Raw genomic sequence first — 15,134 nt, 5'->3', positions numbered from 1 at the left:
TACGTTAGAGCCTCGGACTCCTGTTTTGTCTTGCACAGATCCTGCAGGAACCAGAGAGCAGTTCACTATTGGGACTGTTTAGGAAGGTTTGGGCAGGCTTAGCTCCTTTTAATCAAAGAGAAGACTCAGCCAAGAGTCTGTCAAGGCCAGAGGTGAGGAGACCACAGTGCAATCAAGCAGTAGGACTGGAGCTGCCGTCACGAGAAAATCAGTCCTTTCCTGGCATTTCAGGAGCACATTTGCTAGTTCTGTGCTGGCAGGAAGCACTCGTCTGTCCACCACAGCCTCTGTGGTCTCCACTGCAAATTGCAGTTGAGAGCAGGCGTGCCTGGTGGGTCCTCGGTGAACATTTGGTGTGATTGCTGGCCCTCGTCAGTATCTCAGTGGAGAGGAGTCGACACATAACCCACTTTTAGTGCTTCCCCCATCTGCAGGCTCGGTAACATTTTGCAAGATGAAGCTCATGGAATATTCAGTATCAGTACTGTAGACCATGTTTATGCTCCTCTTTTCCCAGAAAACTTTAGGAAAAATGCTAAAAGTCTGGAGTTCTTGACGTTAAGTTTTATTTGCTTTGATTTCATTTTAAATCTATTATACATTTTTTTTGGTTTTAGAAATCAGATAACACATTATAAATAGGTAATATACATATTATATATTAAATATGTATAATAATAATAATATTTTTTATTTGTGCTCCATTTTACCAGAGAATTTTAGGTTTCTGAATCTTACTTGTTGCAGTTATAAAACAAGAATTTAAAGAAACACCTAGGTCTATATTGCCATGGAAAAGAGTGTCGTTTACAAAAGTACCAGGCAAAAGAATTTGCTCACTCCTTGGGAGGACCCACTATATTTGAATGCTCATATGAATCCAACATTTCTCTTGCAGTCCAAAATGGGGGAAAAATGAATAAATAAATGGCTGGAAAGTGAAATCAAATATAAATGGCTCTCATCTAATGGCAAAGTGGTCCAGGAGTTCAACAGGTATCTTCTTAGGCTCTCTTTTCTATGCAATTTTCTTCACAAATAATCAAATGTTCCCAAAATTTCAACCCTTTGCAGTGTAAACTACGTATCCCGGGGCCACCGAGTGACCTAAGGTTTTTGTCTTTAAAAATGAGTTAGTGATAACAATATTCCACCCTGACTCACAGGGTTGTCAATGAATCTAATAGATACAAAGTGCTTTTTTACTTAAAGTGCGATGCAAATACTCCTGCTGTTCAATGTCTGTGTGGCTTGATTTGGCTGTGGGTATATATAAATGGTGACTTGGGGCCTTATACTTGAGGTGTAGTGTGCTATTCAGGTGACACTAGTGAAACTGGACCAATGAATAAAGACTACTTTCATAATAAGTTTAATATCAAAAGATGACATCTCTGTATTATGTTGTACATCAGTGTTTTAAAATTGTTTTTATAAATATCTACATATTATTAAGTAGCTTTTATTATTATCTATTAAGTTTTTGAGCTGCTACTCTCTGCTCCATTCTTCTCTCGAGCACACTTCCAACATACAACTTTATGTCCCTTCAAATCTTTAGTTCTTAAGTAATAAATATTAATAAGAGCGGGATACATTTTGTCTTTGTTGTCAAAATGTTATGTCTATGAAATTGCTTTCCATTACAGTGAATCATTTGCAACTTCTAATAATGTTATTTAAACTCATCCTTTAGTTATGTCGCAATAGAAGGCACTGTATAATTTTTAAAAAAATTGTATTTGGGGGGGTAGGTGTGTACCAGCTTAGGGCAAATCAAAGGAGAGTCCCTCCCTCCAAAGGAATTTCATATCAAATATAAAATTATTTCTGGTTTCAGTGGATAGTAAAAAAGAATATACTTTCACTTCAACACTGAAATTAGTTTTCCCCATTTGCTTTTAAACTTGCAAAAGTAAATATGTCATTGAAAGGAATGAGGAGGCATTGACACATGGTACAACTTGGATGGAACTTGAAAGCATTGTGCTGAGTGAAAGAAGCCAGCCACAAAGGTCACATATTATGTGATTCCAGTTATATGAAATATGAAGAAAAATAAGTCCATAGAGATGGAAAGCAGATGGGTGGATGCCAGGGCGTTGGGAGAGAGGGCATAGAGAGTGCCCTCTTAATGGGCACTATGGCACCTTTGGGGGTGATGAAAATATTTTGAAACTAGTTAGAGCTGGTAGTTGTACAACATTTGGACTACTAAATGCCACTGCGTCATACACTTTAAATTGGTAAATTTTAGGTGATGTAAAAGAAAACAAAGTTGTTAAAAAATAATGAAGGTATCATAACGTGCCATATACAGAAAGTGCATTCTCAGTAAATAATATTCAAGGACCCTGGATTGTACATTTTCTCACCAAGCCGTCTTTATTATCTGACCCTAATCCAGACCAGGACCAACCAGTTGTCCTCTTTGGGGAGGACAGGCGCTCGCGGTGTCTGTCTGAGTTCTTTTCCTCCTTAATGCATTGCCAGGTGTCATCAGTTTATCTTTGTGGTAGTGCTCCCATCTGTCTCCTCCTGTCCTGCCCCACTCCCCCCACTCCTAATGTGGCCCACCCTTGCCTCCTGGCTGTGCTGTTGCAACAACTTGTCGCCCGAGCATTCTGCTCTTAGTCAGCCATCCCCACCCATCTATCTTTCCTTGTGGCATCGCTCACGTCTTCTGAGTTCACAACCTTGATCAAATCCAGGCACTGCTTGGACCGTAGGTTTTCAGTGCATTCCATCAGGGGCAGAGAAGTCCCTCCTTCTCAGACCAACTGCCTGCAGGGCCATCCCAGTGTCCAGCCTGTTTTTATCCAGTGGTCATGGACCTTCTGTCTCCTCTCCGGGGCTGCCATGCCACAGCCGAATGTGTGGCCAGGCCAAAGTGGCCTGTTTGCCCGAGCAGGTGGGGGCTTTCCCCACTGCAGCCCTTGCCTCTCTGATGCCTCCTGTTCTAACCACCTTGACCTGCTGGGCTCCTGTCTAGCTTTTGAGGCCCTGATGCCTTGAAATCCAGTGACTGTCCTCCCTGGCCTTCTACCAGCAGGGCACCATTGCTCCCTTTGATGAATGCTCAGGATGCTTTGTGGTACCCCTTGCCTGCCTTTTTCACAGTTGGTCTCACATCGTAGTTCTGTCTGTGCGTTGGCAAATGGCTAGCGCTGTGACCAGAACCACCCACTTGGTGACCTGTGGAGCTAGGGTTTAAATCTCAACTTCTCCCGCCTCAAAGACAAATATCCAATTACTTGCTTCCTATTGATTTTTGGACCTCTCCATCTTCACTCCTCCCCTTCCCCGTGCCCACCTGACACACCGCTATTGTGTATAATAGATTCCCAATAAATATTTCTAGAATGTGCAGCACTCATGACTCTGTACTTAGAAGTTGTGTTTTTAAAGGAACTAGCCAATTAACTCTTATTCAAGAGCGAAAGCACGAGAACAGGCAGCAGTATTTCACTGCCGTGTTCTGAAATGTTTGTACATGGCGTCTATAGTCCCCCTAAATAGAAACATTGATTTGGAATCAGTACGGCCAAGTATCTTGTCTCAGGTGTCACCATTCCCATGGGCCTTTTTCTGTGCTTTTCTCCCTCAAATTCATAGTGTTTATTATCTGTCCCACTAATTTTGAACCTAATTATATATTATTTTGCGTTGTTTTTTAAGTGATTTCTTCGTGGTTATACATTTTCACAGTTGTAGCAGTTACGTCTACTTTGATGAATGAACAAAAAAGTGAAAGAATGAAAATCTCTTCTTAGTAGATCACCAACAGGCTTCTTAAAAGACTCTATTTGAATAACATGGAATTACGTTTCTTAGTTTTATTATGGCCTCTCTAGCTGTTTGATAAGCCAGCCTTCCATTCTTAACCCATCTGGAGATCTTTCCTGTATTATCACTATAACCAGAAGTCCCATCAGTTAAAAAACTGTTTAGGTTGAGAAACAACTGTATTCCTGTATTTGCAAAGATTACCCCAGAGGGAAAATAATTTAAACAAACCATTGTGTGTGTGTGTGTGTGTGTGTGTGTGTGTGTGTGTGTGTCATTGGCATTTACTAGAAGCAAATAACTTAAGTGAAATCAAACACTGGGAGATATGGAAAGACAACCAGGCTAAGAGATAAGCTTAATAAAGATTTTGCTTTTCAGACACACCATCCTTTTGACGCCTTCCTATCATTAAATTCTGTGTGTGTCTGGTTGCAAATAAACTTCAAGGGGCTCCACACTTTTAAAGAAATGATAAATTATGCAAAAGATCATAACTGGTCACTCTCGTTTGAGTAAAAGGGTGGTAAGAAAAGGAAGATAGTTTTCTACAAATTAAATTTTTTAAATCCAACTCTATTGAAATAATTTCACTACCTTTGCCAAGTGGGCAACCTGTTAAGGAGAAAAGGTAACAATTCTGATGACAGTTCTTTGTTTAAGGAGTAAGAAAGCTGTCTGTCCACCTTCCCAGCGTGACATCCTGACTGAGAGCATCTGAATGAGCACCTGGAGTGAAGCGCTTACCATTGACCACTCCCTTTCTCTTCCTCTCGTCCCTCTGCAGGTGACCTATCTGGGGAAAGTCCCCACCACGGGCATGCAGTTTTTGTCAGGCTGCACAGAGAAGCCCGTCATCGAGCTCTGGAAGAAGCATACACTAGCCCGAGAAGACGTGTTTCCGGCTAACGCTCTCCTGGAAATCCGACCGTTCCAAGTGTGGCTCCATCACCTGGACCACAAAGGAGAGGCCACAGTCCACATGGATACCTTCCAGGTGGCCCGCATCGCCTACTGCACCGCCGACCACAACGTGAGCCCGAACATCTTCGCCTGGGTTTACCGGGAGATCAACGACGACCTGTCCTACCAGATGGACTGCCACGCTGTCGAGTGCGAGAGCAAGCTGGAAGCCAAGAAGCTGGCCCATGCCATGATGGAGGCCTTCAAGAAGACTTTCCACAGTATGAAGAGTGATGGCCGGATCCACAGGAACAGCTCATCCGAAGAGGTCTCCCAGGAATTGGAATCCGACGATGGCTGAATGAACTTAGGGTGCTTCGGCAAAGGCAGCATTGGTCAAGGGATTCCAGACGGTAGATGAATAAGCAACGATTCACATTGGGGATGAAAGACTGCCAAACTATTGGCTGACCAAGCTTTTTAAATTCAGAAGAGCAATTCTAAATCTAAAGAAATGTATTATTAAAGTAATTACGTTACATTGAAATCTGCTGCTGCTGTGACTGTGCGGAGGGTGGGAGTGTGGATGGGGAGGAAAGTTCTAGACTCTCTTCTGTTTTTTCCCCCCCGTCATTTCCCATTGCCTCCCGTAGCAGATCTCCATGCTGATTTTCACCACTCTCAGGCAAATACACTGAGGCTGTTATTTGATGGACCATTCCAGTTTGCCTTACGAAACCCAACGAGAATGTTAGATGCACCTGTAGGATCCCTAGTCGTGGTGGGGTTGGGGGGGCATGGAAGTCACGGGGCTAAAGGACAACCTCAGGTGGATCTGACCCTGAGAGTTCCTCTCCCATGGCATGTTTTAGATTCTCTCCTCAGTAAGCCAATCAGCACAGCCTTCATTGAGCTTTACGACTAACAGCCTGATAGTTGACAATTAATTCACAGTTAAAGATAATGCTTTTATTTGCATAAATATATCAAGTAATACCCTCTTAGTGTATTCACCTCATCTATTTTCTTAGAATCCTTGCATCTACTAATAATAGATGGTAGTTCCCTCCTCCTGCCCCATCCACCATCTTTCCCCTTCCAACCCGTGTCAACATCCCCACAAGGATAGACTCTCAACATACACTGCAGGACACCAAAAGGGAAGAAAATAACCAAGCAGATGAAATGAACCATCAAGCCAGCTAGGAGTTTAACACAACCACCACCACAATAGAAACCTTGGACAGTGGGAATGAGCTATCAGCACCTGGACAAACTCTGTGTTGGCTGTCCTGTTCTCAACCCTGTTTGACGGTAACTTATTTAGTTGATGGCCTGTCTGATGACTTCATGGCAAGCTTCAAATCTGATTTGGTGTAACCAAGGAAGACTTGCCCCCATCACTCAACGTTGCGCTCAGAGGGAATGAGGTCTATCAACTTGGCTTGTCTAGAGCCCCTGTGTTCATCTTAATCTAAAGAGAAATCTGACCTTGTTATCTTGCAATTGGTAACATCTCAGGGTCAGGGTTGCCAGTGTGTTCCCTATTGCTAATGAGAAGTTCTCACTGAGAGAACCTGAGATTTCTTAGTTTCATGGCTCTTTCAATGTCATAAGCAATAAGAGTCAACGTTAAAGGAGGTTGAAAGTCTTTGTTAAAATACACACATTTATGGCCGAGAGCAGATGGTTAGTTTTCCAGGTAATGCTGCTCATTTATTAAAGTCTGTTCTTACCCCTGGTAATGTTAGGGGTGTTGGGACACCTTACAGCAGCCTTATGTGAGAGCTAATCGCATCCGGAGAGCACTGGTGTTGGTGTTTCGGTCTGTGTATCTGTGTGTCCCTGTATGCGTTTGTGTGTGTGTACATGTGCCCCTGGGTGTGGGTCTGGGTTTAAGGCATGTGGAATAAGCATGGAGTCATATCGAGGAGAACCTGCCTCTTGGAGATACGCTTGCTGCTTTCCGACACATGTAAACTATTCTTTAGCATAAATGCATTCATTCTTTAATAAAACATATGTTTGCATTAATAAAGCTGAGGAGTTTCATACTTTGTCTTTCCTTTTTTTTTAAGTAATGAAATCCTGAAGAACAATATAGATCAAGTTGAGTGAACAGGGAATTCTATCTAAAAATATGTTCAAACTTGGTCACAAATAACCCATTCCTTGATTGTGTTTGAAAATTGTATTTTATTTTCTAACCCTCAATTTATATTTAATTACTGCCCCTTAGCTGAGATGCTAACGTGTCAACAATGGGGAGAGTTGTTTAGTGTGTTGAACTGATTTTAGAGGTGAGTCTTCTAGAACATTTTGCAAATGATTGGTATTTATAAAATCTTACTTCCGTCTTTGGAGAACCTGCACTGAAACCCTGGAAGGTAAACACAGAGTGATTCCGTCTGACAGGACTGGTTAAACATGTCTCTTCCAGGCCATGATTTCTCAGGAAGGCGCGTTAATCGAATGAGGCAGGTGGCCATGGAGCCTGTGTGTCTTGAGCAATGCCCTTCATGGAATCAGTAACAAATAGAAGGGCTTCTGAAGTGAAAATATGGGTGCCTGGTGAGGAGATGAACTCTAGGAAGAATTACTACCTCCTCCTCTGATGAAAATGGCATTTTCTCTCAAGTTGGACTTTTTTCCAATTTCAGCTTTACTCCATTGTCCTTGAATATGCTTCTAAGAGGGGGAGAAAAGAAAAAGAAATAAAGAACCCAGCCGGTACATATTTCAAAACAAGGCAATTTTCTCTCTCAGTAAAAGTTGAATCCCAAGAGTACATATGGTGTATATTGCAGAAAGCACGCGTCAGTATTTTTTCCAGGGTACTGAGTGTGACGTGCTAAATAATTGGCTCTGATAATATTGACAGGAGCTTTTAATTGAGATGATTAGTAAACAACTCAAGGATAAATACACAATGACATCTTTCAAAAGGCTAATGAAGTCTTTTGGGAGAGCCAATATGAAATCCCCTCTAAGGGCGGATTCAGACTTGTATTGTTTTTTGATGCTTTGTTCTCTCCCTTTCTATACTATGCGGGCACTTTGTATACTAGTGGTCACAAAGCACTTTTGTGTTCTCTGACTCATAGGCCTCTCAGAAGGATCCTGTAGGTGGGTGTGGCAGTTACTTTAGAGATGAGAAAACTGAGGTTCAGAGAGGTTGCCTACCTTGGCCAAGGCAGCACAGCTAGGAAGTGTGGGATGGAGACTAGAACCCCTTGAATTCTGATCCAGGACTGTGGCTCTGTTTAGTCAAGACCCACCTCTTGGTTTTTTTTTTTCGTTTTTTTAATTTTTTTTATTTCCATTCCTCTTAAAGCCCTCTAGCTTATTTTAAATTAACATACTAAGCCACTATAAATAAACATCCTTTGCTATTCATTTTTGAAGTATTTTTGATAGCAATAGAAATAGTTTTAAAAGCAAACAAAAGCCCAAGAAGTTTTATTTGAGCACAAATAATATGAGATTTTGCTTAAGTATTGTGTTGGCTGTGTGATTAATGGACAAAATACTTTCTCTACCCCTACGAACCAAGGTGCATGTTTTATGTTGTTTTTCTCAGGACAAGTTAAAACTCTGACTCAGATCCTTCTATTAAAGGATTCTCTAGCAGCCTGTATTTCCTTTCATGTCATTCATTGTAATTTTCAATTATGTATTTATTTGTATAATTATGTAAATATCTGTTTAAGCCTCTGGGGAGTGTCTTTAAGATGGGGATTTTGCCCCATTTGTTCACATTTTATCCCCAGCCCCTCTTCACAGGACCAGGCACATATGGAAAACCCATTAAATTTCTGCTAGTAGGATGGATGGAGGGATAGGCAGATGGAAGGAAAAATCACTATGCGAGCCTTTGATTTGCAAGTTCTAGCAAAGGATCCTAGACCCTGCAAGGGAACTGTAGAGGCCTTGTTGCACACTTTCTTCAAAGGTGGGTAATGGCCTTTCACTGAATGAAAATATCATCCCTTACCTAATTCCAGAAAGAGTTGGTAGCTACTTATAGAATAAAGAACAATGTTCAATGTCAGCTTCATGATCGAAATAAAACAAACGTGATCTCTAGGAAGTAGGCAGATAATGTATTTTAAGACACCTGCATTTAGTAGATTGCAAATTCTTGTCATACATTTTTCTCTTTTTTTTTTCTGTTGTTGAAAAAGAAGAGGGGGAGAGTGATGGGAGAGGCCATTTTTATTTTCTGACTGTCTGAAGCATATGAATTTGACTGGTATCCCCAAAAATTTATGCTTTAGAAAACATGTTCTTTGTCCTCTCTTTGGCTATGTTTCACTTTTCCTTTCCTTCTTCCATCCCTCCTTTCCTGTCTTAACTATTTAATTATTTACATGACAACATTCCAGACTTTCTCTGGTTTTAACAGAGAAGAGCATATGTGCTCTAAATCTGAGGTCACATGTTTTGGTTCATGATCCATTGGCAAAACTTTTAACAAGATTGTTGAACACTGCAAATTATCCTAAATCGCTCCTATTTGTTGTTATTTTTGTCAGATGGGGCATGGTGACAATTTGATTCTTCATAGTTTACTATTTATTAAGCATTCCAAAACTGTGCGATCTCCTCCCCTCAATAACCTGGACTGAATTGGAGTGAAGGTGAAGACCCCCATTATTGCTAAATTCGTATTGATCTTCAAAGAACTTCTTACTAGATGTGAAGATTTGACTTTTCGGATACATTGTTCAACTTAAGAACTTTGGGTGCTTTTGCTGAAGAGTGGTGCCAGCTGATAATAGTCATCAGAAAAGAACTATGTCTGGCCCGAAAACCTGAGCTTAGAAAGAAAAATAACGGGATGAGTTAAAGCAAATTGCTAAGAGGAAGAAAAATCTTAACCATCTTATTTTGGACATTTACAGAGAAACTCGATTTGCTGAAAACGAACCTAAGACATACTCTTGGATGCTTGAGCAAAGCTGATCTTCACAAACAGATGTGGGGGGCATGTTTCTCTTGGAATGTCCTAGGAAGAGTATCTTGGGTTTTCCTTATGCACCCAAAATTGGTCATTAAAAAAGAACCTGAAGCGTTTTTGCTTAGGAAACATGGCTTTCACTTAAAAATAGTTTCAAGTTCCTACTAAGTATTCAATAGCTTGGCTTAGAGGCTGCTATGAGAAGGTACTGATGTGATCTAAAAATGGATGCATATTTTCAACCCCTTCATAATAAATTGTAGATAATTATCTATGCTTCCATGTCTCTACTTCATAGAACAACTACTGTCTTAATATAAGTGCTTTTATCCCTTTATCTAAACATACATATTAGACCGGGGTTGGCTCATTGGAAAACATTATGAGATTTGTGAAGTAAAATGTGATGCTTGATTTCAAACCTGTCATTATGTGGCCCTGGTTGCCATCCAGAATATTCTTTGTCCTTTGGAGGCAAAGCTTAAACATTTAGGGAAACACCCACTTGCACAGGAGAGCCAAGAGTTGACTCCAGTCCAGGGTCACTTTTTAATGTAAATTTGCAACCAACCAAAACCAAGTCTCATCAGAAATATGAGCATAGTGGCTCTGGTTCTGATTTTTCCCAGAAAACAAAATCTAATAATAATTTTCATTATATTCAAAATTGGATTATCTTAATGTAGATGCTATTATGGGTATACAAATATTTTAATTGGGGGCTTAGGATGGAATTAGGCCTTTAATTCAGCCTTTGCCAAATATCTTACCGCCTTGCTCCATTTTAACAGCCACGGTTTTTCCTAGAATTTAGTACTGCACTTCTAGAAATTAGTACAGTAAAACCTCATTATTTTCGATAGAACTAATTAGGAGCTTGTGGTTTTGGCCTTGTAAAGCTCAAGTTTTATGCTTATTTTTAATAAGCAAATAAGTAGGATGAATAACGTTGTTATTGGAAGTGTTTGCCTACTTGGGAAAATACTGCTTCTGCATATTAAAATAATTTACGAGACATATTGTAATTTCAGTATAAGTAGAAGCTGGTACAACTGAAATTGAGGCTTTGATGTGATAGTTTCAAGCCATTCTTCTTTCTTTATTAAAGTGGGTTCTTCGATAAGCAACAGATGGTTAATGCAATTCTCGGATTCAGAGCCCTTGAAAGTAATAACATTCCTTAAAAAAAATACTTAACATTTACACACATTTTCCCCTTAAGTTAGTATAAATGTTTGATCTTATGAACCAAGCCCCTCCAAAAAACTCGAAGTGACTAACTCTTCCTGTTTCTCATAGAAACATAGCTATTGAAATAATTAAAACTAGTTTTTCTGATCATCCAGATTTAATAAATTTCTCATTGCTACTGGTTTGTTTTTCTTCTTAAATCGTCAAGACACTGAATTATTATGGATCGTCTTAGGAAGCTCAGTGCCTCATTAAGATCATATAATGAGCCAATTACATTTAGTGGCCTCGTTTGTATTTAGAATTTTACGTTTTATAGTTGTTCAGATCTGTGAATGTGTGTTTGATTTGCAGTGATCCACTACCAATCTGACCATCCTGCTAGCTCCATCTGAATGGTATGCGGTTCTGAGGGTGGCTGTACAAAGTGGCGCTTGTGTCCTGCCCAAGTGCCCGTGAGAGAGAGGACCACGCAGGCTGCCCTGGATGCCAGCCCCTGCTCTTCCAGCAGAGCATGTGTCTTGGCAGCGGGAGTGGTGTAAATCCAGAGGAAGAGGTGCCTTTTTGTAAACCATCAGCCAAGAGAGGAGACTTTGTAAAACTATCCTCCTAGAAGGTAGATCATGTTTCTATCACGATAGACACTTTTTTTTTGCAATGCACCTTAAAATTGCAGCTCTGCATTTTACCCATATCTTGGTTCTCAATGTATATTTTTTCAGACACATGAAATATTAGATGGTGGATGAAACGCTGCGCGTTTCCCAGACTGAAACAGGGCACCTGGGGACCACCAGAGATCTTTGAGGGACCAGTGATAATTCTAAGGTCATATTTTGGAGAAGAGTCATCTAATCTAAACTGGCCTAACTTTCAGATGTAGGATTAAAACAATTGTGAGTTTTGAATCATCACATTCTAAGTGCTGTTGTATAAAAAATTTGTTTTAAAGAACCAAAATCATGATTTCCTTAAAACCATTTCTTTGCTATTACACTTGAAGGAAAGGTGTGATGCATCCCACACATTAGGCAGCCTCAGAAAATGTAATAAAAATTCATTCTGGAGGACCCAAGGGATGCCAGAATGCTCTGGAACCTGAAGGTAAACTCTCACCCCCGAGGTGGACTTCCAAGGCAGAAGTCTTGTTTCTTCTGCTACCTCAGCCCTGCCATTGACACAAGACTTTCCCATGTCTGCAAGTGTCACGGCAGCAGTGGGTTGATGTCAAGAAACAGTAGCTCCTGAAGAAGGGAGGAAAGAACTTGGTATCACCCACACTTTGGCTTCAGTCAGACCAGCTGTATGTCCTCAGATCATTTTGTCTTTTGTCTATTAAGTGTCCCCTGAGGGCACAGCATCCTTCAAAATCCACAGGAGCAGGAACTTCTCCAGATTACTCATCTATTTCCCTGAGGAAGAAAGAGACTCAGCTTCTTGTCTGAACATAGAATCTCCAGCCCCACCCCTCTTCAGGGCCTCCTATTGTTCTAAAACTCATCTTTGATAATGCCAGACTCTTGCTTAAAATGTTTCCATGGCATCCTCACTGTGTGTAAGAGAAACGAATTAATGTCCTCCCTCCCTCCCTCCCTTCCTCCCTCCTTCTTCCTCTCCTTCCCTCCCTTCCTGTCTTCCTTCCTTAATTTTATATGTTAGTATAACATACAAGCTCCTGTGAAACCTGGCTCTCACCTGCTATTCCAGGCTCAGGTTTAATCCCTTATTCTGCTTTGCCGTTGGCAAAGAACTCAGCATTGCAGGCCTCAGTTTCCTCATCTGTAAAATGAGAATAAAAGGTGCTAACTCAGAGCTGCACTGAGAATTAAACAAGTGAATGCATGTAAAGCCTTTAGCTCTGAGCTGCCACCTTGCGAGTGTTGAGTTAATGTCGCCATATTGGGTTTTCACCTTCTCCTGTCACTCCTTCATCACTCCTTCACAAGGACCAGTTGGGTAGCCTAAAGAGTTCTTTGCAATTCCCACAAAAAGCCAGACTCTGGGCCATGTCTTCTCTGCTCCGCTGTGAGGTTGGGATTTGCCAATAAGGCAGGAGTTGTGGTGCGTGGCTGCGTCTGCAGCTCCGGGTCCTGTGGTTGTGTCTCGCTTTGTCTTGTAAGTGTGTTCTCTGTGCCACACTGAAGAATCAGATTCCTCTCCTCCTTGTGCAGAGACACATCTTTCCCCAGCACTTAAATAGCATGTCCAATGCCAGTCTGTTAAGATAAGCCCATAATAGTATTCGACTGGCCAACAACCAAAGTAATTCTGTGCAGCTGGGAGAATTTATTCCTAAAAATTATTTTCCGAGCTGATTATTCAATCCTATCTTTTAAAAGTCAGGCCCCTTCTTCCAGGCTCCCACAGACTTCTAAAGACACCTCCATTGCTGCCTTGACACAAGGCTATGATTTGCTTCTAAGTTGACCTTCCCTGGTCTGAGAGCTCCTAAAGCTACTACACCGCCAGTCACAGGTGGAATTTTAAATTTTCTAGCAGCCAAATGGAAAAATTAAAAAGAAATAGAAGAAATTAATTTTAACAATAACCTTTATTTAACCCAAATATCTAAAATAGTATCATTTCAACACATCAATATAAAAATACGTTAATGAACTATTTCACATTGTTGCATAAGCTCTTTGATACCTCGTATAGGTTATAGACTCTCTAGCACATCAAGGGCTCACTAGCCCCATGTGACTCATGCTACTGTATAAGGCTGCACAATCCAAGAGGTGACAACTATGGTCTGTTGTCTCTGCATCTACAGAGCCTTTCTAGTCGCTGATACATAGGAGGGACTTGAAAACGCTTGTGTGGTGAATAAAATGGTGGACACTAACAGCTCCATCAGGGATGTCAGCATATGAGTTTGCCAGGGCTGCCGTAACAAAGTACCACAAACTGGATGGTTTAAACAACTAGGACCTCAGAGTTCTGGAAGCTAGAAGGCTGAGATCAGGTGTTGGCAGGGTTGGTTCCTCCTGAGGCGGTGAGGATCTGTTGGAAGTCTGCCCCCTAGCTTTCAGTGATTTGCTGGCAATCTTTGGTGCTTTTTGGCTACCACTCAATCACCTTGCCTCTGTCTTCATGTTCACAAGGTCTTCTCATGTGTGTATGTGTGTGTGTGTGTGTGTGTGTGTGTGTGTGTTTCTGACCCCCAAATACCCCTTCTATAATGATATCAGTCATACTGGATTAAGACTTTATCTTAACTAATTATACCTGAATGACCCTACCGCCAAATAAGGTCACATTCTGAGATACTGGGGATTAAAACCTCAACATATGAATTTGAGGGGGATATAATTCAACCCATAATGATAAGGCAGGCAGTGATTTTGAATCATACTTTGGGGCTCATAGCTTAGAGGGGCAGAGCAGGGCTTTACTTCAAGGGGTTCAGTTCCAAACTCACCACGTTTTCTGCCCCTGTTCTCGTGGGGAGCCCTCCTCCTTGGCCAGTCAGGGTTGTGGTTGGGTTATCAAGGTCAGAGCAGACAGTTCTTTGAAGTATATTTTCATTTAAATTCCTTGAATTTCCTTGTGAAATAAAATTAACATGGTTCTTAAATGCACATGCATTTCACGGAGATAAAATTCTCCTGAATTTGCCCTTTTCCCGTCTTTCATTTCTCCATTATAGCTGTTTCCTTTTATTGCGTTGGTGTCTGGTAATCACGGGTTTCGGTTGTCTGCTCAGGGAAATGAGATAGTGAGGGAAAAGCAGTCAGAGAACCAAAAAAATCAGGAAGCTCAAAGCAGGCAGGATGGTCCTTTCTGTGTGTGACATTAGCCAATTCTTAAGGCCAAGTTTCCCAGGCCGGGCCAACCCTGGTCTACGCCAATGCCCACAAGTCCCCTCTTGGAACCCCTTGTTCTTTTCGTTGGGATTTGGTGTTTTCCAGGCATCTTGGTATGATGCAACTAAAATCCCCACATCACAAACAGAAGGAGCCTTTGAAGGCCAGGAGTTGGGATTTGCCAATAAGGCAGGGGTTGTGGTGCGTGGCTGCGTCTGCAGCTCTGGGTCCTGTGGTTGTGTCTCGCTTTCTCTTGCAAGTATGCTCTCTGTGCCACACTGAAGAATCAGACTCCTCTCCTCCTTGTGCAGAGACACATCTTTCCCCAGCACTTAAATAGCATGTCCAGTGCCAGTCCATTAAGATAAGCCCGTAACAGTATTTGACTGGCCAACAACCAAAGTAATTCTGTGCAGCTAGGAGAATTTATTACTAAAAATTATTTTCCAGGCTGATTCTTCAATTCTGTCTTTTAAAGGTCAGCTTTG

General features: G+C 41.3%; 1 protein-coding gene across 2 annotated transcripts in view; it reads left to right on the top strand.

The window, feature by feature from the left end:
- The window catches only part of PID1 (phosphotyrosine interaction domain containing 1), a 234,428-nt gene extending 227,685 nt beyond the window's left edge, over positions 1 to 6,743 (top strand). For both annotated transcript variants that reach the window (XM_019657115.1, XM_019657116.1), the window contains exon 3: positions 4,574 to 6,743. In XM_019657115.1, the coding sequence (XP_019512660.1) occupies positions 4,574 to 5,050 (477 nt within the window). In that variant the 3' untranslated portion in view covers positions 5,051 to 6,743. The remainder of the gene's footprint in view (positions 1 to 4,573) is intronic.
- The last annotated feature ends 8,391 nt before the right edge of the window (positions 6,744 to 15,134 follow it).

This window comes from Hipposideros armiger, unplaced genomic scaffold (genome assembly GCF_001890085.2).
Source record: "Hipposideros armiger isolate ML-2016 unplaced genomic scaffold, ASM189008v1 scaffold_273, whole genome shotgun sequence".
Lineage (NCBI taxonomy): Eukaryota > Metazoa > Chordata > Mammalia > Chiroptera > Hipposideridae > Hipposideros > Hipposideros armiger.
This window is presented reverse-complemented; position numbering and strand designations above follow the sequence as displayed.